Raw genomic sequence first — 24,574 nt, 5'->3', positions numbered from 1 at the left:
TGGCCGACTGTGCCAGTGCTTGATAACCCTTCCAGTGAATAAATTTACCCCAGCATCAAACCGAAACCTCCCCTGATGCAGCTTCCTCTCATCCTGTCACTTGTCCCCTGGAGGAGAGACAGACCCCACCTGCCTACATCCTCCTTTCAGGCAGCTGCAGGGAGGGTCAAAGTACCCCCGGATGTTCCTTTTCTCCAGGCTGAGACCCCCAGGTTCCTTCAGCTGCTCCTCATCAGATCTGTGACCCTTTCCGAAGTCTGTTCCCTTCTCTGGACACACTCCAGCTCCGCAATATCCTTCTGTTTGTGCTGGGGCCAAAACTGGACACAGGATTCGAGGTGCAGCCTCACCAGTGCCGAGTCCCGGGGACGGTCACTGCCCTGGTCCTGCTGGTCACACAATTGCCGATACAAGCCGCGGTCCATTGGCCTTCTTGGTCACCTGGGCACGCTCTGGGCTCCCGCGCAGCTGCTGCTGTCGAGCGGCATCCCCAGGTCCTCTTCCTCCACGCAGCTTTCCAGCGACTCTTCCCAAAGCCTGTAGCGTTGCAGGGCGTTCTTGTGGCCTGGTGTCCATCAGCGAGTGTCAAGGGACAGGGGAGCACCCGGTGGCGATTCCGCCTCCCGTGACGTGTCGTGGGCCCAGCGCGGGGCGCGGCGGCGCCGTTCCCGGCCGAGAAGGCGGGGAAGGGGCGGAGCCGCAGCAGCCGCGCGTCTGATTGGCCAGCGAGGGCAGAACATGCAAATCAAGGGGGCGTGTCCCGCGCGCCGCCACGCGCGGCCGTTCCGCGGGGCGCGGGCGCTCCCGGGGGGCTCGGGGCGCGCTCCCGCGGCCGCGGGGGCTCGGCGGGGCCGCGCCGGCTGCTGGCGCGGGCTGGCGGGGCGGGCGCTCGGGGGTCGGCGTGTGCTGCGTGCGGGTGTGCGCGGGAGGGAGGCGCGCGGGCGGCGGGGCAGGGCTAAGACTATACTTTCAGGGATCATTTCTGTAGTTGGTCACTAGAGGAGAGTGATCGCACCTGATCGGCGTCACAAGCCACGAGGAGGAGCAGGGTGTTCTCTCCTGAGCGCGAAGCGGGCGGGCGGTGCTGCCTGGGCAGGGGCCGCTGGCCATTGATGACCGTTCCCGGCCCCGTTGTTGGGGCTCGGGAGGGAGAGAACACGGGCTGAGTGGTTTGTGGCCCTTTTTTTTTATTCGTGGTTAAAAACAGATCTCGGCCTCAATCCCTCACTTAGCGGGCAGCTCAAGGCTGTGTGTGGGGATTTATTCCTGCTCTGGGGGGCTCACACTCGCTACAGCAGAGCCCACGCGGTGCCGCTGATAATCCCCGAGCCCCTCCGCAGCACAACCAAACTTTCTATTTTTTAATCAGTAATTAGAAAGTGCAGCCAGGCAGCGAAGATAAACAGTTGTGTTGTGAAACTCGGAGCCTTCGCTTGTATTTTGTTTAAAGGAAAATGGTTTGCGATCTCCAGGGAAAGGGGCTCTGGACAGGTCGGCGGGACTGAGCAGAAACTGGAGGAAGGTTATTGCAGCCGTGGGACATCGCGACCACTGACCACTGACCACTGACCCACTGACCACTGAACACTGACCACTGACCCACTGACCACTGAACACTGACCACTGACCCACTGACCACTGACCACTGACCACCGACCACTGACCACCGACCACTGACCCACTGACCACTGACCACTGACCACTGACCCACTGACCACTGACCCACTGACCACTGACCACTGACCACCGACCACTGACCACTGACCACCGACCACTGACCCACTGACCACTGACCCACCGACCACTGACCACCGACCACTGACCACTGTCCCACTGACCACCGACCACTGACCCACTGACCACTGACCCACCGACCACTGACCACCGACCACTGACCACTGACCCACTGACCACTGACCTCTGACCACTGACCACTGACCACCGACCACTGTCCCACCGACCACTGTCCCACTGACCACCGACCACCGACCACTGACCACTGTCCCACTGACCACTGACCCACTGACCCACCGACCACCGACCACTGACCACTGACCACTGACCACTGACCACCGACCCACTGACCACCGACCACTGACCACTGACCTACTGACCCACTGACCCACTGACCACTGACCACTGACCACTGACCCACTGACCACCGACCACTGACCCACTGACCACTGACCACCGACCACTGTCCCGCTGACCACCGACCACCGACCACTGACCACTGACCACTGACCCACTGACCCACTGACCACCGACCACCGACCACCGACCACCGACCACCGACCACTGTCCCGCTGACCACCGACCACCGACCACTGACCCACTGACCACTGACCACCGACCACTGACCACCGACCTCTGACCACTGACCACTGTCCCACTGACCACTGACCACTGACCCACCGACCACTGACCACCGACCACTGACCACCGACCACCGACCACTGACCACTGACCCACTGACCCCTGACCACTGACCACTGTCCCACTGACCACTGACCACTGACCCACTGACCACTGACCCATTGTCCCACTGACCACTGACCCACTGACCACTGACCACTGACCACTGACCCACTGACCCACTGACCACCGACCACTGACCACTGACCACCGACCCACTGACCACTGACCCACTGACCACTGACCCACTGACCACTGTCCCACTGACCACCGACCACCGACCACTGACCCACTGACCACTGACCACTGACCCACTGACCCACTGACCACTGACCACCGACCCACTGACCCACTGACCACTGACCACCTACTCCCCATAACCCCCCGGCCCAAGCGGAGGGACAACCAGCACAGGCTGACTAACCAGCACGGGAAACGAGAGATACAACTAGTAAATAAGGGGTTGAATCCTAATTAATCAAGTGTCACTCTATTGGGAATGGTGAGAAGAACGACACAGACTCTCCCGTGGAGTCCAACTGGAGAATTTTCTCTCTCGGTTTATTACTTCAGGTCTTTTTTATAGACTGATACGTGAAAAGTACTGAAAAGAAAACTCTTATTGATTAGTAAACTAACACATCACCATCATTGGTCAGTGGGGTTTACCACCACTCGACCTTTTCTTGCAGGTAAACAAGGAACAGACAAACAGCACCTGCAAGGCTGCTTTCTATCTCTGAGGATTGTTTTAATTCCTCCCCATGATTTCCCAGGCCACTTTCTCAGGCCAGACTGAGAGAGTTATGTGGCCTGTTATCCCACAGGTACCGTGCTGCTTGCTTCAGAGTTAGCATCCCTAATAAAGTGATGCCATTTGTAAGCAATCCTGATGCCTTCATAAAAATGCATAAATAAAGGCTTGATAATCGGGGAGCCGGCTTTTTATGCCAACCACCCGAACTAGAGTACACCAATAAACCAGAATAAATCAACAAACTAAAATAAAACAACAAATTAAAATAAAACAATAAGAATCCTTGGCCTCGGAAACGGAAAAAATCCGTGAACGCGCTCTGCAAACTGGGGAACGAGCCGGTGCTGGGATGACGCTGCCGAGCGGGGGAGAGGGCGAGCGTGTTGCGGCCCGTGAGCCGCTGGGGCCGGGGGTCGGTGGAGCCGCCGTGTCGGGGACCGGAGCGGGGCCGCTCGGGGCCGGTGTCGCTGTCCCGCGCATCGCGGGGGTGGAGCCGCAGCAGCCGCGCGTCTGATTGGCCAGCGAGGGCAGAACATGCAAATCAAGGGGGCGTGTCCCTCGCGCCGCCACGCGCGGCCGTTCCGCGGGGCGCGGGCGCTCCCGGGGGGCTCGGGGCGCGCTCCCGCGGCCGCGGGGGCTCGGCGGGGCCGCGCCGGCTGCTGGCGCGGGCTGGCGGGGCGGGCGCTCGGGGGTCGGCGTGTGCTGCGTGCGGGTGTGCGCGGGAGGGAGGCGCGCGGGCGGCGGGGCAGGGCTAAGACTATACTTTCAGGGATCATTTCTGTAGTTGGTCACTAGAGGAGAGTGATCGCACCTGATCGGCGTCACAAGCCACGAGGAGGAGCAGGGTGTTCTCTCCTGAGCGCGAAGCGGGCGGGCGGTGCTGCCTGGGCAGGGGCCGCCCGCCATTGATGACCGTTCCCGGCCCCGTTGTTGGGGCTCGGGAGGGAGAGAACACGGGCTGAGTGGTTTGTGGCCCTTTTTTTTTATTCGTGGTTAAAAAACAGTTCGACTTCCCCATTATCTTCCTTTAATGGTCATCTCTGTCCCTGCTGGTTATTAATTCCAAATAGTAATTAATTATTTTGATTAATCAAAGTAACTAAATATTGGAAATCATAAAGGGTTCTGACTGGAAAAGGACCCACAAACATTATAGAGTTCATCAAGAGATGAAATGGCCCGTGCAGGGATCGAACCTGCAACCTTGGCATTATTGGCCCCATGCTCTGACCAATTAGTAAAGAATAATTATTTATTAATAATTTCTATAATTATATAGTAATTTATTACAATATAATTTCTATTCTATTCTATTCTATTCTATTCTATTCTATTCTATTCTATTCTATTCTATTCCATTCCATTCCATTCCATTCCATTCCATTCCATTCCATATTACATTATATTATATTATAATAAACATATAACATTATTATATTATATTATATTATATTATATTATATTATATTATATTATATTATATTATATTATATTATATTATATTATATTATATTATAATAATATTATATTAATTTTTTATTAATTCTGCCCTCCTGTGTTATATGTGCTCACGTGTCGATCATTTGTACTAATACCATATATATATAGATTATTACAATATATATTTTATAATATAATATATTCCTATAATACAGTGATATAATTATTTCATTTTATTTTATAGGTATGTTTATTTTATATAATATATTTTATATCATATATAAATATATGTAATGTATATTATATATTTGTCTTTGCATTTTTTTATAAATATATATGTATACATATACATCCATCCCTCTAATTTAAACAGTCCATATAAGTCATTACTAATTCCTTACACAACACATAAAAGCACCATTTGTTACTTACCCATCCTTTATTTCAAATCCTCATGGACAAGCAGCGCTTTCAATCCTTATAGAAAATCACATAAAATATCATTTTCTCTTTTTTTTTCTTTAATTTGTGCTGCAGCTCAGAGCTGTGAGATGAAGCAGCAGCTTTTATTAAAACAAGCAGCACCTCAGAATCTTTGGTTTCCTTGCAGGAATTTTTGTTGATGCTGTGAATTCCATGGGTCAAACCTGTCTCTTCACTGCTGCGCTGCTGGGGCTGGGTAAAATCGTGGATGTGCTGCTGAGATTTGGCTCAGATGCCAATCAGTTAAGTATCAGATTTATTTTAATGAAAATTAATCCTTGAAAATTAATCCTGTGAAACACAATATTCACTGGGCATAAACGAAAATGTGCTTAAGATGCACGTTGCTATTTTAGCCAAAGCTCCTCAGAGGTAAATAGAGGTTTATTCTGTTATTTGTTTATTCTTTTATTTGATGTGCTGCTGAAATCTGGCTTAAATGCCAATCAGTTAAGTATCAAACTTATTTTTTAATGAAAATTAATCCTTGAAAATGAATCCTGTGAAACACAACATTGACTGGGCATAAACGAAAGATGCACATTGCTATTTTAGCCCAAGCTCCTCAAAGCTAAATAGAGAAATAATTTGCCATTTTTTTCATGTTTTTTTCTGTTATTTGATTATTCTGTTTATTCTGTTATTTGATGTGCTGCTGAAATCTGGCTTAAATGCCAATCAGTTAAGTATCAAACTTATTTTTTAATGAAAATTAATCCTTGAAAATGAATCCTGTGAAACACAACATTGACTGGGCATAAACGAAAGATGCACGTTGCTATTTTAGCCCAAGCTCCTCAAAGCTAAATAGAGAAATAATTTGCCTTTTTTTCATGGTTTTTTCTGTTATTTGATTATTCTGTTTATTCTTTTATTTGATATGCTGCTGAAATCTGTCTTAAATGCCAATCAGTTAAGTATCAAACTTATTTTTTAATGAAATGAATCCTGTGAAATACAACATTCACTGGGCATAAACGAAAGATGCACGTTGCTATTTTAGCCCAAGCTCCTCAAAGCTAAATAGAGAAATAATTTGCCTTTTTTTCATGGTTTATTCTGTTATTTGTTTATTCTGTTTATTCTGTTATTTGATGTGCTGCTGAAATCTGGCTTAAATGCCAATCAGTTAAGTATCAAACTTATTTTTTAATGAAAATTAATCCTTGAAAATGAATCCTGTGAAACACAACATTGACTGGGCATAAACGAAAGATGCACGTTGCTATTTTAGCCCAAGCTCCTCAAAGCTAAATAGAGAAATAATTTGCCTTTTTTTCATGGTTTTTTCTGTTATTTGATTATTCTGTTTATTCTTTTATTTGATATGCTGCTGAAATCTGTCTTAAATGCCAATCAGTTAAGTATCAAACTTATTTTTTAATGAAAATTAATCCTGTGAAACACAACATTCACTGGGCATAAACGAAAGATGCACGTTGCTATTTTAGCCAAAGCTCCTCAAAGCTAAATAGAGAAATAATTTGCCTTTTTTTCATGGTTTATTCTGTTATTTGTTTATTCTGTTTATTCTGTTATTTGATGTGCTGCTGAAATCTGGCTTAAATGCCAATCAGTTAAGTATCAAACTTATTTTTTAATGAAAATTAATCCTTGAAAATGAATCCTGTGAAACACAACATTGACTGGGCATAAACGAAAGATGCATGTTGCTATTTTAGCCCAAGCTCCTCAAAGCTAAATAGAGAAATAATTTGCCTTTTTTTCATGTTTTTTTCTGTTATTTGATTATTCTGTTTATTCTTTTATTTGATATGCTGCTGAAATCTGGCTTAAATGCCAATCAGTTAAGTATCAAACTTATTTTTTAATGAAATGAATCCTGTGAAACACAACATTGACTGGGCATAAACGAAAGATGCACGTTGCTATTTTAGCCCAAGCTCCTCAAAGCTAAATAGAGAAATAATTTGCCTTTTTTTTCACTGTTTATTCATTTATTCATGGTTTATTTATTTGGGAGTGCACCAACATTCCAGGAATTCTGCTTTTCCCCTTGCTGAACGTTTTTTTGCCGTTCCCCAGTCGCTGCCACGATGGGAGCACCCCGGTGCATGCAGCTGCATTTTCAGGAAACCAGCAGATCCTCAGCAGGTTACTGGATGAAGGAGGAGATCTCAGAGTCCACGACAAAGAGGGCAAAACTCCCCAGTTCTGGGCTTTGTCAGCCAGGAAGGAAAGCAGTGCTCAGGTATTTGTGTGGAAAGCTGATTCTCGGCTGCAATATTGATTTAAAACTCCTTTTCTCTGTTATCACAACGCTCCTCTTGAAAAGAAACCTGGAATTATAATTTTCTGTGGGTGAATTTTCGAATTTTTTCTTCCATTTTCATGTAATTGATTTTCTTCAAGTTTTTTTCTGTTAATGTCCTTCTCAAAATGCCAGTTTCAAATAACCGCTTATTTTTCCAATAGTCCTGATTTATGAATTTGAAATATTTTTTTTTCTTATTCTGAAGCCTTAATTTATTGTTCTTCCCTCCTCCTGCTGCTGCCCAGATGCTGGAATTTATCCAACAGTGCACACTGCACATGCAAGCTGCAATTTGGAACCTTCCCTCTGATCTGCTCAGGAAAGTTGGCTCCTCAAAGGCCTTGATCTGCAGCCCCTCGAGGTTTGGTGGCCTTGTCCAAGGGTAACAAGAGATTTTATTTCCATTTTCTGTTGTTTTAACATTAGCAAGTTCTTGTATGTTTTTGACAATAGCAGATTTAAGTCCATTGGGATTAATTTGATTTCTGTTGTGACAGCTCTAAGTAGAAAATTGATAAATATCTGTATATTAAGAGAAACTTTATTAATTAAACTCTTGAAATCAGCAAGCACTGGGTTTTAGTAGCATTGAAGTGGTAGCATGAAATTGTTTTTTGGACTTTTTAAGATCACTGCAGATCTTTTTGGGGGTGTGTTCCCAAATGTTTCAGGAGTTTTTGTGTCAGATACATTGTTGGGAAAAATACAGACTTGTGGTCAAAAAGGCAGTGCAGGATATACAGTGTGTGTATATTTATTGGTTATCTTGCTTTAAATAAATAAATATCATGAAAATTAAAAAGTTTTAATGAGATGCACAAGAATTTGCAATTTTAACATCCACATTATGTGTGTGGGACCAGTCAAGTGCAGGGTTCTAGCAGAAATTCTGCTTTTTTTTTTCCTCTCTCTCTGTATCCAAGTCTTGGAGTAAATAAGTTACTCTTATTGCTTTTGTTTTTGGTATTTAGAAATGCTGATAATTCACTGGGAAAATTCCTGAAAGGACAGCCCAGTGTGGCCAGGAACATTTACAGCTTTGGTTTTGGGAAGGTAAGATGCTGTGGGTAGGGATTTTCTAATGACATTAAAACTTTTTTTTTTTTTTACAGAATTTCCTGCAATTATCCCACCTGTGCTATATTTTAACTTTTAGTGCATTCTTATTTCTGCTGAAAAGATGGGAAAAAACCCACAAAGGGCACAAATATCCAGGCCTTTGGTGGATGACAGGCCCTGGTTTGCTTTGGAACAGCAGAAATTCCTGTTAAATATCACCTGTGGGAATTCCTAAGGATGGGTTCTGCCTTTCCTCTTCCAGCTTCACTGGGCAATTTAGATTTTGGCCCTGAATATTCAGATTTTATGGTGATGTTTGAGCTGGTGCTGCCCTCACAGTGATTACACTCAGGTTGTTAATGAGCTTGTTGGAATTTGGGAGCTGTTGGGTTTTCCTGTTGGTGATGCCCTGTTTCAGTTCTATCTCGCAGGCAGTGGCCACCTGGGCTACCTGGCCTCTCTCCCAATTATTGGGGAGAAAGATGTGATTCAGGCTGATGATGAACCAGCATTTTCTTACCACGTGGGACCCTACATGATCATGACCAAGTAAGTGGAATTAAAGAGATTTTAGCCCCTCTTTGTGTCTGTTACAACCACACAGCAAATTGTTGTACCAGTGCTTTGTTTGGGTAATTTTCCACGTCTGTTCTGTATTTATTCCCTGTTTCCTGCCTGCACCTTGTTTTCTGCTGTTCATTGATTAATATCTGAGTCAGACTGATGTCTGAGAGGCCAACAACAACCCACAAGCAATATTAACCCAATTATGGCTAATCACTGATGGCAGGGTTTCAGGATTGATCTCTTTGTGGTGGGAAATACATTTAGGGTTGCACAGATGGTGTTGTTCAGCATTTAATCCTTGTAAATCTTAGTCCAGGATGTCCTCTGGATATCCAGGTGTGCAGCCCACTTGCTCAAACCTGTGGTGAAATGAGAATTGCAAGGGCAGGCCGTGCATTTATTTAAAGTCTTTGGTATCATGTGATTGTTGTAATTATTGGTAATAATTACAGTGATATAGTCTTGTCTAATTGTTGTTTGTTAAGCAAGTGGTTGTGTCTCAGAGGCAGACAGAGAATTGACAAACTGGTGATTTAATCTCCCCAAAACTCTGATTTGTGTCACTGATGGCCTTGGTGAAGGGAATTCCTGGTGGAAGGGGTGAGATTTTGGGCAGTGAACCTTTCCTGCTCCATCAACCTTTAGCAGGATGAGTTTATTGTCAGTTTGGAAGAGCAAACCCTCAAATTTAAGTTCCTGCCAGCGGCAGGCAGCACCAGAGCACCACCAAATTCTCACCAAATAAATAACCCCATAACTGGGAAAAAAAGAGAAAAAACACTGCTGGAAGCATCTGGTCCAAATCCCTCTTGTTGTTGTAGCTTGGTGTGGGGAGGCAGCAGAGTGACAGTGAAGGAGCTGAGCTTCCAGCCCCAGCAGAACTGCTGGAAGCTGCGCCTGGCTGATCTCCTCCTGGCAGAGCAGGAACACAGCAGGTGGGATGGGAGCTGGGCTTTGGGTCTCCAGGGATGGGAGGGATGGGATTTACCTCGGGAGGACACTCAGGAGTGTTAGGTTGGGGTTGCACTTCTTCCCCACATAAGAAATACAGTTTCCTTCCTGCTCCTGATCTTTTAAAATGGAGTAATTCAGTAAAAAATAAATTTACACTGAGATGCATTCCAGTGAAAACACAACATTCATGTCATAGTGATAAAAACACTGGGCAGGCCGGGACTTTCCTTCTTTTTGTCTCACATTTGCCTTGCAAATTTGCCTTTCCCTCTCCCTTTGCAGCAAACTCCGCCACCCTCACTTGCTGCAGCTGATGTCTGTTTGTCTGTCCAGTGACCTGGAGAGAACTCGTTTGGTCTATGAGAGGGTTCACTTTGGCTCTCTCTACAGCATCCTCCATGAAAGGGTAACTGCAGTGCTTGAATTTCAAATAATTGTTCATCAGAAGTTTAGTGACTAACAACTTTCCTCAAGAAGACAAAATCCTCAGTCTGTGTCTGAATTTCTGGGTCTTTTTCTTATTTTTTAAATCGATTTATCCGTGTTTTATTGTTGTCATTTGATATTTTTCTCTTCTTTTTAAGGTGCTGTTATTTGGTTTGGCGTTGAGAACAAAAAAATATGAATTTCCTCCTTTTCCTCCAATAAATTTCACATTTGCTGCCTTCTGCAGCAAATAATAACCATAATAAATAAGAACAACTGTCTCTCACATCAAGTTTAAAGACTTGCCATGCTGATTTGGTGCTTTTGGGGCTGTTTTCCCAGCGTACAGAATTCCCAGTGCTGCAGACAGAGACCATTTTGCACATTTTGCTCCAGATCATCGACGCTCTGCGTTTCCTGCACTCCCGGGGATTTCTCCACCGCTCCCTCTCCTCCTATGCCATCCAAATTGTGTCCTCTGGGGAGGCCAAGCTCTGCAACCTGGAGTACATGATAGAGAGGTGAAAAACTTCCTCAGGGCTGCTGGGAAATGAGGGGTTGAACATCCAAAACCTCGTTAAACTGGTGGCAATTAGGTGCCACCAATGAGACGAAGAGTATTTATTTTCATCTCAGTAAATTACTACTGAAATTATCCCCTAGACACACTGTAGAACAAATTTGTTTTTTTTTTTTTAGGCTTCCTGTGTTTTATCCATGGTCAGAACTAAAGGGTTGTTTGTAAAGCTCATGTTGGGAGAAGTTCAGCTTGTTTTTAGTTCTTAAGTCATTAAAGGAGGTGTTGCTTTCTCCAGAAAATCTTTTGATTTTGAAGTAAATGAAGGCATTTACTTCACATTTCTATTTGCAGACATGCCCTGAACCTTTTATGTGTTAAACTAAAAGCTGTAACACACTCAGGTGTTTAATTCCTAAATATAAACCTTGTAGCTGAATGTGTTGTGTGTCCTAATTTACCATTTTTTCCCTTTTTGCAGCAAGGACAGTGGAGAGCACAGTGACCTGACCCGAATTCCTGTCCCAGTTCAGCTGTTCCGCTGGTGTTCCCCTGAAATAATCCTGGAGAAGCCTGGGACAGTTAAATCAGATGTTTACAGCTTCTGTGCAGTGCTGCAGGAAGCCTTAACAGGTGAATGCACAGCTTTGGGCTGGGATGGTTTAACTTAAAAAATTCTCATTAAAAAAATGAACCAGGCAAAAACCCCCAAATATTAATGACAATAACAAAGATTATTGAGACCTCCTGTAAAATGTGATCAAAAAACTTAAAATTCTGTGGCTAAAGGATGAAATTAATGGTGGATATTACAGACATATAATGGTGTTTTGCTGATTATTTTTCTTCTTCCTACCAGCACAGCAAAACATTCAATTAAGTCTTTTCAGTGTTCAAAACAATCTTGTGCAGCTTTCATGTGTTTGATCTCTGTGTTAACTTAGAGATAAGTTATTGTTACTGTATTATTATAATTCACTGTTGTTGTTGTTACAGATAATGTCTGTTCTGTTCTTCACTTTGACTATTCTGACAGTGAAATGGGATAAACAATTACTCTAAAAATTAATCCCAATGAAGAATCCAGAGCAGGGTTGTTTGCAGTGTCACTCTCCTCTAGATATTCCTGTCAGCTCCCTTGAAAGCATCTTGTGTTGGAATAAGACAGGGAGGAGATGCCAGTGCTTGTTTTTAATTGTGAATTAGGGAATGGACAGGGAATAATGTGATTTTTATTTTTTTAAGATTTTTTTTTTTCAATTTCCATTAACATTAGCATACAGCTGGTGACATAAAGTCTGTACTTGTGTCTTTCAGAGAGCCCTCCCTGGAAGGGTGTGGAAGACTCAGCTGTTAAGCAGCTCATCCTTTCAGGGGAGCAGCTGGAAGCAGATGTCAGGCTCCCCCTGATCTATTATGAAGTTGTCAAGTCAGGGCTGGAGCCCAAACAGAGGAACCGCTCCATGAAACTTCAGGATATTCAATATATCCTGAAAAATGACTTAAAGGTGATTTCCAGCATTCTAATGTTTGCTGGATATGCTGTGTCCATTCAGATTCAAGTTGTTCTGCTTCAGTCTAGAGGAAGTGATCCCACACTCAGTGTTCTGCTCATGGAGCTGAACCCCCTCAGAAGAGCAGGCAGAGGCACAGAACTGTCAAATACAATTGTATTTTACTCCATTTTTGTTTTGTTTTACAGGATTTGGTTAAGTCTGAAAGTGGCCATGCTGGTGGAACACCCAAAGCACAGAGATCTGCTGTTCTTGCAGATGTGAACATCTGCTGGGCATCAGCTTTTAGCTTCCAGAAGAGGACAGTGGAATTCCAGGAAAAAGAGATAAGCAAGGCTGGTGAGTTTCTTGGAGCAGGATGTCACTGTGTCCTTCATGTGTTCCTCAGTCTGAAAATCATTAAAATGGGAGCACTCACAGATTTTATGATGTAGGTTGAAAATAGGAAGCAGTTGGCTTTGGCTTTTAGCTACCACTTAATTGTTAATGTGAACTCAAGACTCTAAATCTGTTTTGTGCAGGCACAGTTTTCAGCAGAGGTGTCAAATGCTTGCAAATTTGGAATTTCTAAATTTCCAGAATTAACTCCTCAATGTGCCAAAGCAGCACGGCTGTCAGATTTCTGGAGAAGTGATTTAATGTTTCAAATGGAATTTTTCAGGTGGCTTTTCTGCCCCCACAGGCTCTGTTTTCCCCAGGGAGAGCAGTGCTGTGGTGGTGCAGGAGGCAGCAGCCAGCGCAGAGCCAGCTGCACAGGACACAAGCCCCGATGTCTCCTCTGAAGTGCAGACAGGAGCTTTTCGCTCCAGTGAGAGTGATGTGGATGAGAGCCTGTGCAGCTTTGAGATGAATGAAATCATGGCCAGTTATCCAGAAGGTCCCCAAGACTCCCTGGAAGAAGGACCTGGATTAGGCCACGCTCCAAAGGATGCAGAAAGGCAGCGAAAGGAAGGAGATCAGAGCCAGTGGGAGGATGAGGAGGAAGGGGAATCCTTGGGGTCCAGCACGGGGTTCACTGGAGAGGATGAGGAGGAAGAAACGGAGGAAGAAGAAGAGGAAAGGGTGAGAGAAGCCTCAGCCCTGTCCCAGGTGAGAGGAGATGCTGGCAGGAGGCTGAGCAGCCCTTCCCAAAGCGACCAGCACATCAGCAAATGCGTCCTTGACGTCAAGATCATGCAGAGCATGGTGCAGCAGGCAGGAGATTGCCTGAGCAGGACAGAGGAGATCCTGGACAGGCTCAATGCCATAGGAGAGCAGAAGAAGCTGCTCCAGGAAAGCAGGATGAATCTGCTTCCTAAGGAAAGTTCTCAAGGAAGACGCTGGAATGGGCCTGATGGGCCTTTCCAAAATACCAATAAAGCTTTTTCTGGAGTTGGTATTTTTTTACACAAGGCTGTAGGTCCACCATCCAGGGACTACATTCCACCATCATTAAGGTGTCAGGCACCAGGCAGAGACAGCTTCCAGGCTGTTCCCAAGACAGCCAAGGAAAGAGAGGCAATTCAAAATGAGAAGTGGAAGAGCAAAATTGCGGCCAGCCGTTGTGATCCGGGCTGCAGCGGGGGCAGAGGCCTGGATGATGAAGTGAGCCTGAACCAGGAGGTAAAGTGTTGAGCAGGGGGCCTGGTTTTCATTTCTGTGTTCCTCAGCAGGCAAAGAGATGCAGGGATGGGTGGTGCTCAAGAGGAAGGGTGAATCTGTCCTTTTAAAGGTATTTGTGTGTGTTATATGCAGGAATGAAAACAGCCCAGCAGTGCAATTGTAGCATTTCCTCTTTCTCTCCAGTCCTGCCAGGGAAATACTGATCCAGTGGCTCAGGGTGGGGTTAAAATCCAAATTCTGCACTCAAATGGAGATGGGACTCCTGTGAAAAAGGCCAGTAGAGAAGTATTTTTGTTTGTGTTGAGGCCTAAACTGTTATTGGGAAGGGTTTCTGGATCACTTTCATTATTAAATACATGGACCAAAGAGAAAGAGAGAAATTCAAGTACATATCTCCTGTGGGGATACTCTTGAGTCATTCAGGTCCACTCATCTCCCTGGAAGCTGCACATTTTGATTGTCTTCCTGCACCTGAAACCTGCCATAAATCTGAGGCAGATTTTGTTAGGCCGAGGCCTGGACTTGTCATCCTTTCTCCTGAGCAGAGCAGCTAAAATAGAACTCAGGGAATAAAGTTTGTGCTGTCCTGTTCTTAGGCTACCTCACAGACAGCTCAGGCAGTAATTAGCAGAATGCCCAGAGTGTGCTGAATCATGGCTTGTTGGACTCATTTCAGCATTTCCTCCCACACGTGGCTGCGAGGTGCCAAAAAAAGTTCAACTTGCAGTGTCAGAGAGGAGCTGATTCACATCCTGCAGCAAGAAGGGAAGAGGAGAAGTGGTGAGTTTTGATCTTATTCATAGAAGAGTTAATTCTGACAGATTCATCTGGAGAGAGACGCTGTCAGAAGGAGGCACATCAGGATCAAGGCTGGCATTAAATGTTCCTCAGTAAGGCAAAAGCCATCTGTACAGAGAGGAGCCTGCTGTGAGTCACTGTCAGCTGCAGAGCTGCTGTGACAGGGCACTTTGTGGTAAAGAATGGTGTTAAAAAAGATTTCACATGCCTCTGGGATGGAGGTCAGTGGTCCAAAACTGTACCAGTGCCTAAGGAGGGAAATCTGGGAAGATATTAATAGAGGTGGTTCTCCTCTCTGGGCACAGCCTCCTTCAATTCCCAATATAAATACTTTTAAAGTCGTCTCTTTGTGTTTTTAAGCATGAATGGAAAGCACATGTTGAAATTACCTGGCAAAACTTGTGCAGATTCATGTTGGAAAGTGTCTGTCACTTCTTTCAGTGTTTGGTCAAATCAGGAAAACTGCTGCAGTTAAACTTAAACTTTAAACTTAAAATTAATCCATGATCTATTTGGATCAGAAAGACCTGTTGGTAAAGGTTAGAACAGAAATATTCCAGGTGCTGACATGGTCAGTGAAGGTCAGGCAGTGAACTCTGCTGGGAGAGTTGTTGTCCAGCTCTGAAACTGTGATCATCTCAATAAAACAATCCCCACATCATCCATGGTGTGTTTTGGGAGCTGCAGCATCTGAAGGCAGCTGACAGCTCTGAGATGCAGAGCTGAATGTCTGGTTAATCTAGAATAGACCTAAATAATTGTCTGTGCTTTCCAAGCTTCTGGCTGCTCAATCTGCTGGTTCTGCTGGGTTGTTAAAAGGCTGAGAGCACACGTGCTCTAATTAATGTTAAAAACAACTTGGAGCCTTTTCCTGGCTGGGGAATACTTGACACAATATGCTCGTGCTCTAAAGGAGTTTGTGCATTTCATGATCATTTACTGCAGGTGCCATTCAAAACCAAGGGCTGAATTCTGCAGCAAAAAAAAGAGTGAGAAGAAGAGGGTGATGCAGTCAGGATGGAGGAGTGAGTAAATCAGTGTTAAATCAGTGTTAAATCAGTGTTAAATCAGCTTCAATATCAGAAATCTCGCTGCAGTGCAGTGCATTAAACTCAACACACGAGGAGAGGTCTCTGTGCCTGAATTGCTGAAGCTCTCTGAGGTGGTTCTTGGATGGAATCCAAGTGAGTGGGATCCCGTGTCTTGCACATTCTGGGCATAAAATAATCCCAGGCACGTTGGGTTGATGGAGCTGAAGGAATTTCTATCCTGGTTTTGGATGGTGTGTGGGTGCAGGAAGGGCAGGGATGGCAGTGCCCAGTGGATGGCAGCACGGGCACGGATAATAGAGAGTCAGACTAACAAAACCTGTTCCTGGAGACACTTGAGTTAAACAATTTGTGCAGGTTTTAAGATTCATTTAAAATGGAAGGAAGTGTTCAGCTCTTCTCATGACAAAGGCTGTCGTGCTACCAGCTCTAACATTTCCAAGTCTGCAATGAACCAATTCCAAGGCACAAGGAAACGCAGGGGATGCTTTGAGGGTCCAGATTCTGTGGTGTGGGTCCAGATTCTGTGGTGTGGGTCCAGATTCTGTGGTATGGGTCCAGATTCTGTGGTGTGAAGTGGTAATTTTGTTCTTTTGGTGTAGCTGAAGTGGAGCAGTTGGCCAGAAGAGCGGTCTCAGGCCGGCTGGGGCTCAGCTGTCCGTACCCTGCCAGTGAATGCACGTCTGAAAGTGAAGCAGAAAGTGCCAAGGAAACCTCCCAGCAGGTCCCTGCTGGAGCCCCACACAGCCAGGACCAGCAGAGGTGTGCCTGGCAGCCAGCTGAGGGTGCTGAGACCTGGGACCTGGGCACTGAGGATAGAACTGAATCTGGGGAGAGCGATCTGGAGCCTGCACTCACGAGTTCCACAGGTGAGGCTGAGAAAGAAAATGCTCTGCTCTCTTTTTGTCTCCTTCCATTTCCAGACAGATTTCAGCTGCTGTGATTTTTTATTTTTTTTTTTACAAGAATTGTCCATTTTATCTTCCAGAGTTTTGCCCTCAGAGCAAGTCAGTCACTCCTTGATGGGCATAAATAGAGATAAGATGAGTATTAGGTGTTAATAGGTGGAGGGAAGGAGCTTGGAGCCTTCATCATCACTGATTATTGTTATCAGCATGAGAAACCCAAAGCTTTCAGACCCTTGAGTGTGCTTTCACACTTTTATTTCTTCCAGTCTCACCACACACATCTGCTTTTACTTTTTTTTTTTTTTTTTTTTTTTTTTTTTTTCTGGAGCAGCTTAGTAGGTAAAGCTTTTAAAAAAGTTCTGGACAAAGGAACAGGGCAAGGTTCCCCTGCTTAGATTAATTAATGAGGTGAGCATTTAAATGTCATTATTCCTCCGTGTTCCTGACAGACAATTAGTGTCACTGTCTGCTCTCATTGATATTCCAGCAGTGCCTCAGATCACTCACTTCATGTCTTTGTTTTGGTTTTTTTTTTTTGCTTAATAATTTTGTTCCATTCTGACATCCTAGGGAGGAGCTGCCAGTCCCCAGCACCAGATGAGCAAGCAGAGTCTGGAACAGCCATTCCTGAGAGTTCAGTCCTTCCTCAGCAAGCTGAGAATCTCTCTAGAGTATGTACAGAAATCCAAGGAATTTAGTGGCAGCTGCTTCTCTGTGGAAAAGTTTAGCCTGGTGTTGCATCCTGAGCTGATCTGAGTAACAATTCCCCTCCTCCTTCCCCCTTTTTATGGTAACTTTGTGTTATAAACAAAGGTAATACAAGGAGCAGGATGTGGGTTGAAAGCCAGTGAACAAATTAAATAGAATTTCAGAATTTCAGTGGTTTTTATGGGCTGAAATATGTATTTTTTATTAATAGAGAGTGAGATCATCTCAGGTGATGATGTCTTTCACAGGGACATTCAAGGGAATTACATGGTTCTCTTAACTCACCTCCTGATGTGACTGAAGAATTCTTCACTCCTGATTATTTCCTTCCTTCTGCTCTTGAGGGAAGGTCAGAAGCAGAGGTAAAAAGAACATTTTTTTTGGACATTGGCTACACAATGTGGTTTAATTGTGCTCTCATTTGATTTGAAAAGAGCTGTGGAAAATGGGAGATTTTTTTTCATTATTATTCTTTTCTTTTGAAATAGTACCTGCAAATAAAGATTTAGGTAAGAGTAAGTCAATTAATCTCCACTGATTTCTGTAAGATGCAAAACTTTTCTATTTTCCTGTTAAATCCAATCTGGGCTGTTTGATGAGGAGCTCCTGAAAAGTTTTTCTCTCCACTCATTATCAGGAACATCATCCTGGGAGGGTTGTCCTGCCCTTTGCTGCTGCTCTGTCAAAAATTGAATTAATTTTCTTTTTTGCCCCTTTTCAGACCTCAAATTCTGAGGGCAAAGCAGAAGACGTTTGTGGAGGATTTTTACAGAAATTACCTGGAGATGCAGCATCAGGAATTCAGGCTCCAGGTAAATGTCCTTTTCCTTGAAGCACTTGTGAGTCAGGGACATGGAATTGTTGCATTGAAATTTTTGCCAGCAGCTTTCCTGTCACAAGGCTGGACCTTCATTCTTCAGGCTCAATTGATCTCTTATTCCTCATTATTTTTGGGAAAGTTCAGGACATTTAGGATTTTGGTTTGGGCATTGCAGTGCCTGAAATGATTTCAGATGCAGTGTTTATGTACTTTGCTGTGTTTCAGTTAAAAAGCCAAAACAAAAACTTGTTTGAAACCTTTTTATTTTTACCCTGGGGCTAAGTTTAATCTTTTTATGCAACTTGCTGTGGTGCTGGAAACTGAATTAGAGTTGTATTTACACATTAATATTCTCATTGCTGGGAGGATCTTGGGCTTAAAAACAGTGAGAGCTGACAGAGTGCGTGTGCAGAATAATGGAAGAATCATTGTTTCCTTACTCTGCTGTCTCTTTTAGCTCAAATTTGTAAATGTTGTGATATTCCCCAGTGCTTCAGTGCCTGTCTGGCAGCTGTGCCATGTTTATGAAAATGCATCTTTAAAACACATTTGTCTCTCGATAACAACAAAGGTCGCAAGAACTCAGACAAAAAAAAAATAATAAAAAAAAAAATTTAATAAAGTCACAATTTCCTGTTCAATGAGTTGTTTTGTTTTCTTTTGTACTTGCAAAAGCCAATAACAGGGAACATTTGTTATTTGTATTCAGGAGGAAAAATACTATTCTGCAGCACAACACCACAGAGCAGTGGCAGTAACAAGCTGGGAGTGAATCAGCTGAGCCAAATGCCTGGAGCCAGGTAGAGAAACTCATTTTCATTGTTCCTTCAGGCATAAATTAGCTTTTAAAGTGTGCTCTCTTCATTAATTCTGCTTATATATCTAATATTCAAATAAGATGCCAGTGATGGTTTTTAATGATTATCTACATAACTCCTTGCTAAGGGAATATGAAAAGGGCTTTTCACAGGTCTCAAGGGGTTTTGTCTTTTTGTAGAGTTTGGTGGGGTTTTTTTGCCTTAATGAGGGAGCTAAAATAAGAAAAAAAAAAAAAAAAAAGCCGTGTACATATCACAATTCCTTTTCCACTGATAAACCAGAGCCTGAAACGGAGCAAAGATAATTCAAATGAAGGCTTCAGTCATCTGCTTTAATTCTGTTGTGCTTTGGTTGTGGAGCTGGAGTGAAGATCCTGCCTTTTCCAATCCCAGGGGATGAGCCCAGTGCAGGAATGTTCACTGGATCTTGCCTGGGGGTAACATCAGGTTTGGCACTCTCTGAACTCTTGGAGATTTGGCTGTCTCTGAAAAACAGGAGGGGTTTTTGTCCTGTAAATTTTGTATTTTACCAGTATGGGGAGAATTTGGCCAGAGCTCTGTGACTGTCAGGGCTGGGCTCCCTCCTCCCCACACAGGAGCTGAGTCCCCTGGGCCAAAGGGAGGCACCAGCAGTGGAAATCACTCAGCTTTAGGATAAAAAAAGAATGTTTTTGGTTGCTCCCTTGACTCAGGAACTTTGGCAGCAGGACAGAGGGGATGTTGCTCTCTGAGCATCTGCCTAATCCTCTTTGACCTTGGGTGGCCTTGGCATAATCTGAGACAGATCAAAGGATGATGAAACAATGGAGTGGTGTGGATTCCTAGATTTTGGGTTTTTTTATTTCATTTCAGTTTTGTTCTGGAGCTGCAAATGTTGATTAAAAGTTTTAACAGATCCTTAATCTGTTTAAAATTACACTTTTTACCAGTCTCCACGTTCTAAGGTTTTAAGCAGAAAGTGTTTATGAGCTGCAGTCCACCTCAGAGAGAAGGTAGTGCTTAAACTTCCTGAGAGAAAGGAAACCAAATCCTTCTATTTCCATAATTTTCTGAGGGTGAATATGACCTTTCCTCCCTCGTTTCAGTGTGGATGCTGCACGAGAAGCGACACTGTGGGAGCCACAGGAAGAATGCCAAGAAAAAGATGTGTAAGAGCCACATTTTATAGCAAAACTTCAGCAGATTGGTCATTAACTAAAGAATTTTGTGTTGGTGCAAGACAGGGAGATGAGCCAGACCAAAAGAAAACTCCCCAGAGTATTGAGAGAGTATTTTCCTGTGAAAAGTTGTGAGATTGGTGTAAAAGAGTTGTCCTTAGTTGGAAATATTTTCATATTCAGAAGTAATTAACTTGCTGTTAATCTGGGTGTTCTTCTTCCCATTAAAGTGTGAGGATTCCTCGTTCCTTCTCTCCATATGGCACAGGGGAAATAAAATCACTTTAAAGAGCAAATTGCTCGTGTGGAGCCAAATAAATTTTATTACAGAAATAGCCCTGTGATTTTCAGGGGGAAAAAAAATTAGCAGAATATGTTTGTGACTCAACTAATGAAGTTAATTTATTTTTACAGCTAATGGAGATTTGCATAAAATTACTGATTTACAGGAGGTGTCTGTTCCTTTCTTGGCCTTTGAGGACGATTTAATCCAGGGTGTATCTCCTCAAAATTTGATCAATTTCGATCTCATTTTTTTCACTTGGGGGTGTTTCAGTGCCTGTGCAGATCTTCAGCAGTCTCAGTTTATCATTCTTTTAAATGCTCCCAAGACCTACATTTAGTCTTAATTAATGGCTCATTAAATTTTGTTAACCCTTGAGGTTTTCCCTTGGCTTTGGGGGAATTTTTCTGCCTTTTGGTTCACATTTGGAGTTCCTGCCATTTCTGGAAGCAGCTTCCTGAGCTGGTTTTATAGGAGGATTATTTAAAAAATCCTGGAAAGGAAGGGGAAGGAAATAATTAACCTTTTCTGCCTCTGCAACATTCCTGAGGATGGTGATTTTTGGGCCTTCCAGTATTCCTGTGGGAAGTTTCAAAGGGAACATCTCCCTCCATTCCAGTGAACTAGATAACACTGCACAAAATTAAAATTTCAAGACCCTGAAAATAGCAGGATCTGGTGATTCACAGGTGCAGGAAGTGGCTATTCTAACTGTCAGAACCTCTCTCAATAATTCAGATCAGTGGCAGATATTCAGGATTTGTCCAGCATCCCCTGTGAGCAGAACTTCCAGAGGGGTGTGGAGTGTAAAACACCTCGGCTGAGCCACGCTCCCACCAGTGTCAGCACCCCCCTGGGCTCAGGTAATGCAGGGAGGGGAAAAAGAGGATTCACAGGGAATGATTTCTCCTCTCTGTGCCAGCCAGACCTTTCTGCCAGGACTTTTTGATGTAAAAATCATCAAGGTGAATCATGGGTGCTCCATTGACACTGCAGAAATGTCAGGCTTGCAGTGAGAAACCACAAGAAATGCTGTTCCCGTTGTTAGAAATCTCATTCTCCAGCAAAGACATAGAATTAAAGGAGAATTCACAGGGACACAGCTGAAAAAGTCACTGCCTGAAAGGTCTCTGGAAGACATTGGCAGCCTTCATAAATCAGAAATTAAGTCATTCAAGTTTGAACTGATACACGTGAATTTTAGCATTTTAAAGGCAATTTCATGAGCACTCGGTGTGGTTTGAGTGTTGGTAACAAGTTCAATAATACAATAAATGTTTTTTGCACTGGAGTGCTTAAGAGGGCTTGAATTAACATTTGCTTTGTGCTTCATTAATTTGGTGTAACACAATGGCTGGAATTTCTCAGCTGGCAAAGTTTTGTGTGAGGTGGATCTCCTGGGTTTTCAGTTTGGTCTTTCATGGGTAACAGTTTCTCAAGAGTTTCTTGTGCAGGTGCCTGTTCCCTTTAAACTTTATTCTGCTTCTGTTGAAATGTGATAAACACACAAAAATTCCAGAAATAATTCTCCAGCTTTGCTGTCCTTTCTTTTTTTTTTCCCTGTTTTTTGTTGGGTTTTTTTTGTTTGTTTGTTTTTGGGTTTTTTTGTTTTTTTTTTAATTCTAGGGGAAAGATTTCCATCAGCCTTTGAGAAATACAAACACTGCCGTGAATTTTCTTCAGATTCTTCCTTTTGTGCCTCTCAAGAAACCTCCTCCACAGCATTCAAGACTTTCACCACAGCCTGTGAAGGGGACAGGAGCATGGAAATTCCAGTGGTGGCTCCAAGAGTTTTCCCATTTGGACTGAAAGAGCCTGTAAGTCAGAAAACAACTTAGGCCAGGAGTTTCTTTAAATACTCTTTTAATGTTCCTTAAAAATATTTTTGACAATACTTTTCCTAAAAATAAATGCAAACAGAGAAATGCTTGTAGGTCTTTGTGAGTATTTTGGAGTCCTGGCTCTGTTGATGAAGTGGGAAAAGTCCTGTTTGATTTCAAGGCAGTGTTGCCACTGATTATGCAAAGATTTGGGTTCCTCTCCCTTATAAATGTTGGCCTCTCTCTGAGTGGCCCTTCCCTGCCCTCCATCCCTTCTCTGGCTGGAAGGAATTTTCATTTCCCAGCCTCTGGAATCTTGGAACACCAGAGTGATAAAAACCTGCGAAGAGCTTGGGCTGAAGGAGCCCTTGGCTCAGGGCTTTGTCCTTTTTCTGCACATAAAATCTGCCCAGTCTCATCAGTTTTGTTGTGTCAGAGCCCCTCCCTTTGGAGTGCAGAGTTTCCAAAGTCACTGCAGCAATTTCCACGGATCTTTTTGGCTCTGAAGGTGTTGCTGAGCCACAGCATTTCCTCAAATTGTCTTTGCAGACAGTTTGGTATAAAATAGTTGCCTTTTCACCTTTGTTAATGTTTCCTCTGCTGGGGCTGTCGTTCAGAGCTGGAATCAGAGTTTGCTCAGGCAGGGCAGCAGCGAGTGCTCATTGTGCAGCTGACCTGACACAGGCAGGTCTGTGCCACCCTGCTCCTGTGCCACAACATTTGGAATTCATTACATTCATTTACAGGGCAAAGCTGTCCTGAGTGGCTCTGCTGATGCTGTCACTTCTTGTCCAAAACCTTATTCTAGAATTAAGTGCATATTCCCATTTTGAGAGCAGTGGGGATTTGCCTCTGATGACCAGTTCTTAATTTCGGGGGGCTCTTCTGATTAACAGATTTGTCTGGCTTTAATAATGAAGGATTCCAGCAGAGAATGGGAATTGAAGAAGTCTTGGAACTGTCCAGTCAGAAAATTCCCATCCAATTATCCATTCAGAGTGTGGAAATAAAGATTATGTAGCTGATGGTAGCTCACAGCTAAAATAAGAGTGCACAGCAGCCTAAGCAAAATTTTTGACACATCAGTCTTACTCTGTTTTCATATTCTGGATTGATTTAAAAGATTAGTTTAAAATTTAGTGGTCAGCTCAGGCTTTAATTGAAGGTTCTACCTAATTTTGGATTTAGGATGTTGAAGGGGAGGATTGAAGATCAGCAATTTTTCAATTTATCTTCTTGTGTTTCATTCTGTTTGATCTCACACAGGTTGGGTTGCCACCAGTTGCTTCATCCCTGAGAAACACCAGGCAGGAGCATGGTAAGTCTTTTATCCCAGCCCCAGCCAAAATAAATTGTTCAATAAACAGAGAATTGCGTTTGAAAAGAAATACAGCAGTCTATTAAATATTTTTCCTTTTTTCCCCTTCTTCTTTTGCTCCTGGATGTCTCTTTTTAGAGGGATAAACAGCTTTGCACTCAACCATGTACTGCTGGTGCTAATTAGGTTATGGATTTTCTGTTTGCACCTGCAGACTAAGAACTCTGACCTCCAAATCAACCTCAGTTTGAAGTGTAAATATTACAGGCCTCAAATTTCTGATACAGCATTGGGAGCTGAATGCACAAGTCTGGCTTGAAATCATTTTTCCATTATGGAATTATTTAGAGAAATTTGATAAAATGTGAATGAGCCAGGCTTGTGCAGGGTGTTAAATGAAATATGTAAGCAAGATGCTATCAGAGTGTAAGCCTGTGTCACAGTTATTAAGGATTAATCACTGATAATTAACTAGATTTTTTTTTTTCTCTGTCTCAGCACTCTCAGAGCCCTTCTCCATTGATGAGCTGCCTCCACCAGCCCAAGAGCTGCTGGATGAAATTGGTAAGAGGCACTTCACCCCAAACGGTGGGAGGCTTTCCAGCTGTGCTCAGTCAGGATTTCTCCCAGACCATTCACTGGCAAAATACACCAGAGCTTCCAAATTAGTTGCAGTCAATGATTAGGAAGTTGGGCATCGACAGCTTAAATAACTGGCAGTTCCTGGAGCATCTGCATTTCTCTGAGTGGTTCCTTGCTGCTGCTGACAGCACACTGAGTGCAGGTGGAGTTTAACACAGAGAGGAATTTGTGTACACTGAATTTTTCAAAGGTGTCCTGGAGCAATTCGTGTTCCTCATTAGAGGAGGCAGCTGCACCCCCCAGG

At 43.8% G+C, this 24,574-nt stretch overlaps 1 protein-coding gene and 2 non-coding genes across 49 annotated transcripts in view; all 3 read left to right on the top strand.

Annotated features, from left to right (window-relative positions):
* The window catches only part of TEX14 (testis expressed 14, intercellular bridge forming factor), a 32,314-nt gene that overhangs the window by 2,949 nt on the left and 4,791 nt on the right, over window positions 1-24,574 (top strand). For 14 of the 47 annotated variants that reach the window (XM_086859773.1, XM_086859757.1, XM_086859753.1 and 11 more), the window contains 24 exons: window positions 5,223-5,337; window positions 7,142-7,307; window positions 7,616-7,752; window positions 8,342-8,423; window positions 8,848-8,978; window positions 9,818-9,931; window positions 10,233-10,356; window positions 10,719-10,897; window positions 11,375-11,526; window positions 12,211-12,401; window positions 12,596-12,746; window positions 13,069-14,009; window positions 14,686-14,789; window positions 15,753-15,832; window positions 16,459-16,725; window positions 17,335-17,435; window positions 17,721-17,834; window positions 18,194-18,284; window positions 19,002-19,092; window positions 20,196-20,258; window positions 21,289-21,413; window positions 22,177-22,367; window positions 23,637-23,688; window positions 24,187-24,252. In XM_086859773.1, coding sequence (XP_086715899.1) covers window positions 5,223-5,337; window positions 7,142-7,307; window positions 7,616-7,752; window positions 8,342-8,423; window positions 8,848-8,978; window positions 9,818-9,931; window positions 10,233-10,356; window positions 10,719-10,897; window positions 11,375-11,526; window positions 12,211-12,401; window positions 12,596-12,746; window positions 13,069-14,009; window positions 14,686-14,789; window positions 15,753-15,832; window positions 16,459-16,725; window positions 17,335-17,435; window positions 17,721-17,834; window positions 18,194-18,284; window positions 19,002-19,092; window positions 20,196-20,258; window positions 21,289-21,413; window positions 22,177-22,367; window positions 23,637-23,688; window positions 24,187-24,252 — 3,828 coding nt within the window. Of the gene's footprint in view, window positions 1-3,815; window positions 4,138-5,222; window positions 6,013-6,903; window positions 7,308-7,615; window positions 7,753-8,341; window positions 8,424-8,847; window positions 8,979-9,817; window positions 9,932-10,232; window positions 10,357-10,718; window positions 10,898-11,374; window positions 11,527-12,210; window positions 12,402-12,595; window positions 12,747-13,068; window positions 14,010-14,685; window positions 14,790-15,752; window positions 15,833-16,458; window positions 16,726-17,334; window positions 17,436-17,720; window positions 17,835-18,193; window positions 18,285-19,001; window positions 19,093-20,195; window positions 20,259-21,288; window positions 21,414-22,176; window positions 22,368-23,636; window positions 23,689-24,186; window positions 24,253-24,574 lie in introns of those variants that run through there. The other 33 variants (XM_086859777.1, XM_086859765.1, XM_086859762.1 and 30 more) reach the window with 11 other exon arrangements.
* Window positions 958-1,171, top strand: LOC147649633 (small nucleolar RNA U3). The gene has a single exon (XR_015278629.1). It is a non-coding gene; the product is annotated as a small nucleolar RNA U3 (small nucleolar RNA).
* LOC111937984 (small nucleolar RNA U3) lies at window positions 3,926-4,139 on the top strand. Its single transcript, XR_002868818.2, has one exon. It is a non-coding gene; the product is annotated as a small nucleolar RNA U3 (small nucleolar RNA).

Source organism: Cyanistes caeruleus, chromosome 21, assembly GCF_971803275.1.
Source record: "Cyanistes caeruleus chromosome 21, bCyaCae1.hap1.1, whole genome shotgun sequence".
Classification (NCBI taxonomy): domain Eukaryota; kingdom Metazoa; phylum Chordata; class Aves; order Passeriformes; family Paridae; genus Cyanistes; species Cyanistes caeruleus.
Note: the sequence above shows the minus strand (reverse complement) of the source record. Positions and strands in the feature narration are given on the sequence as shown.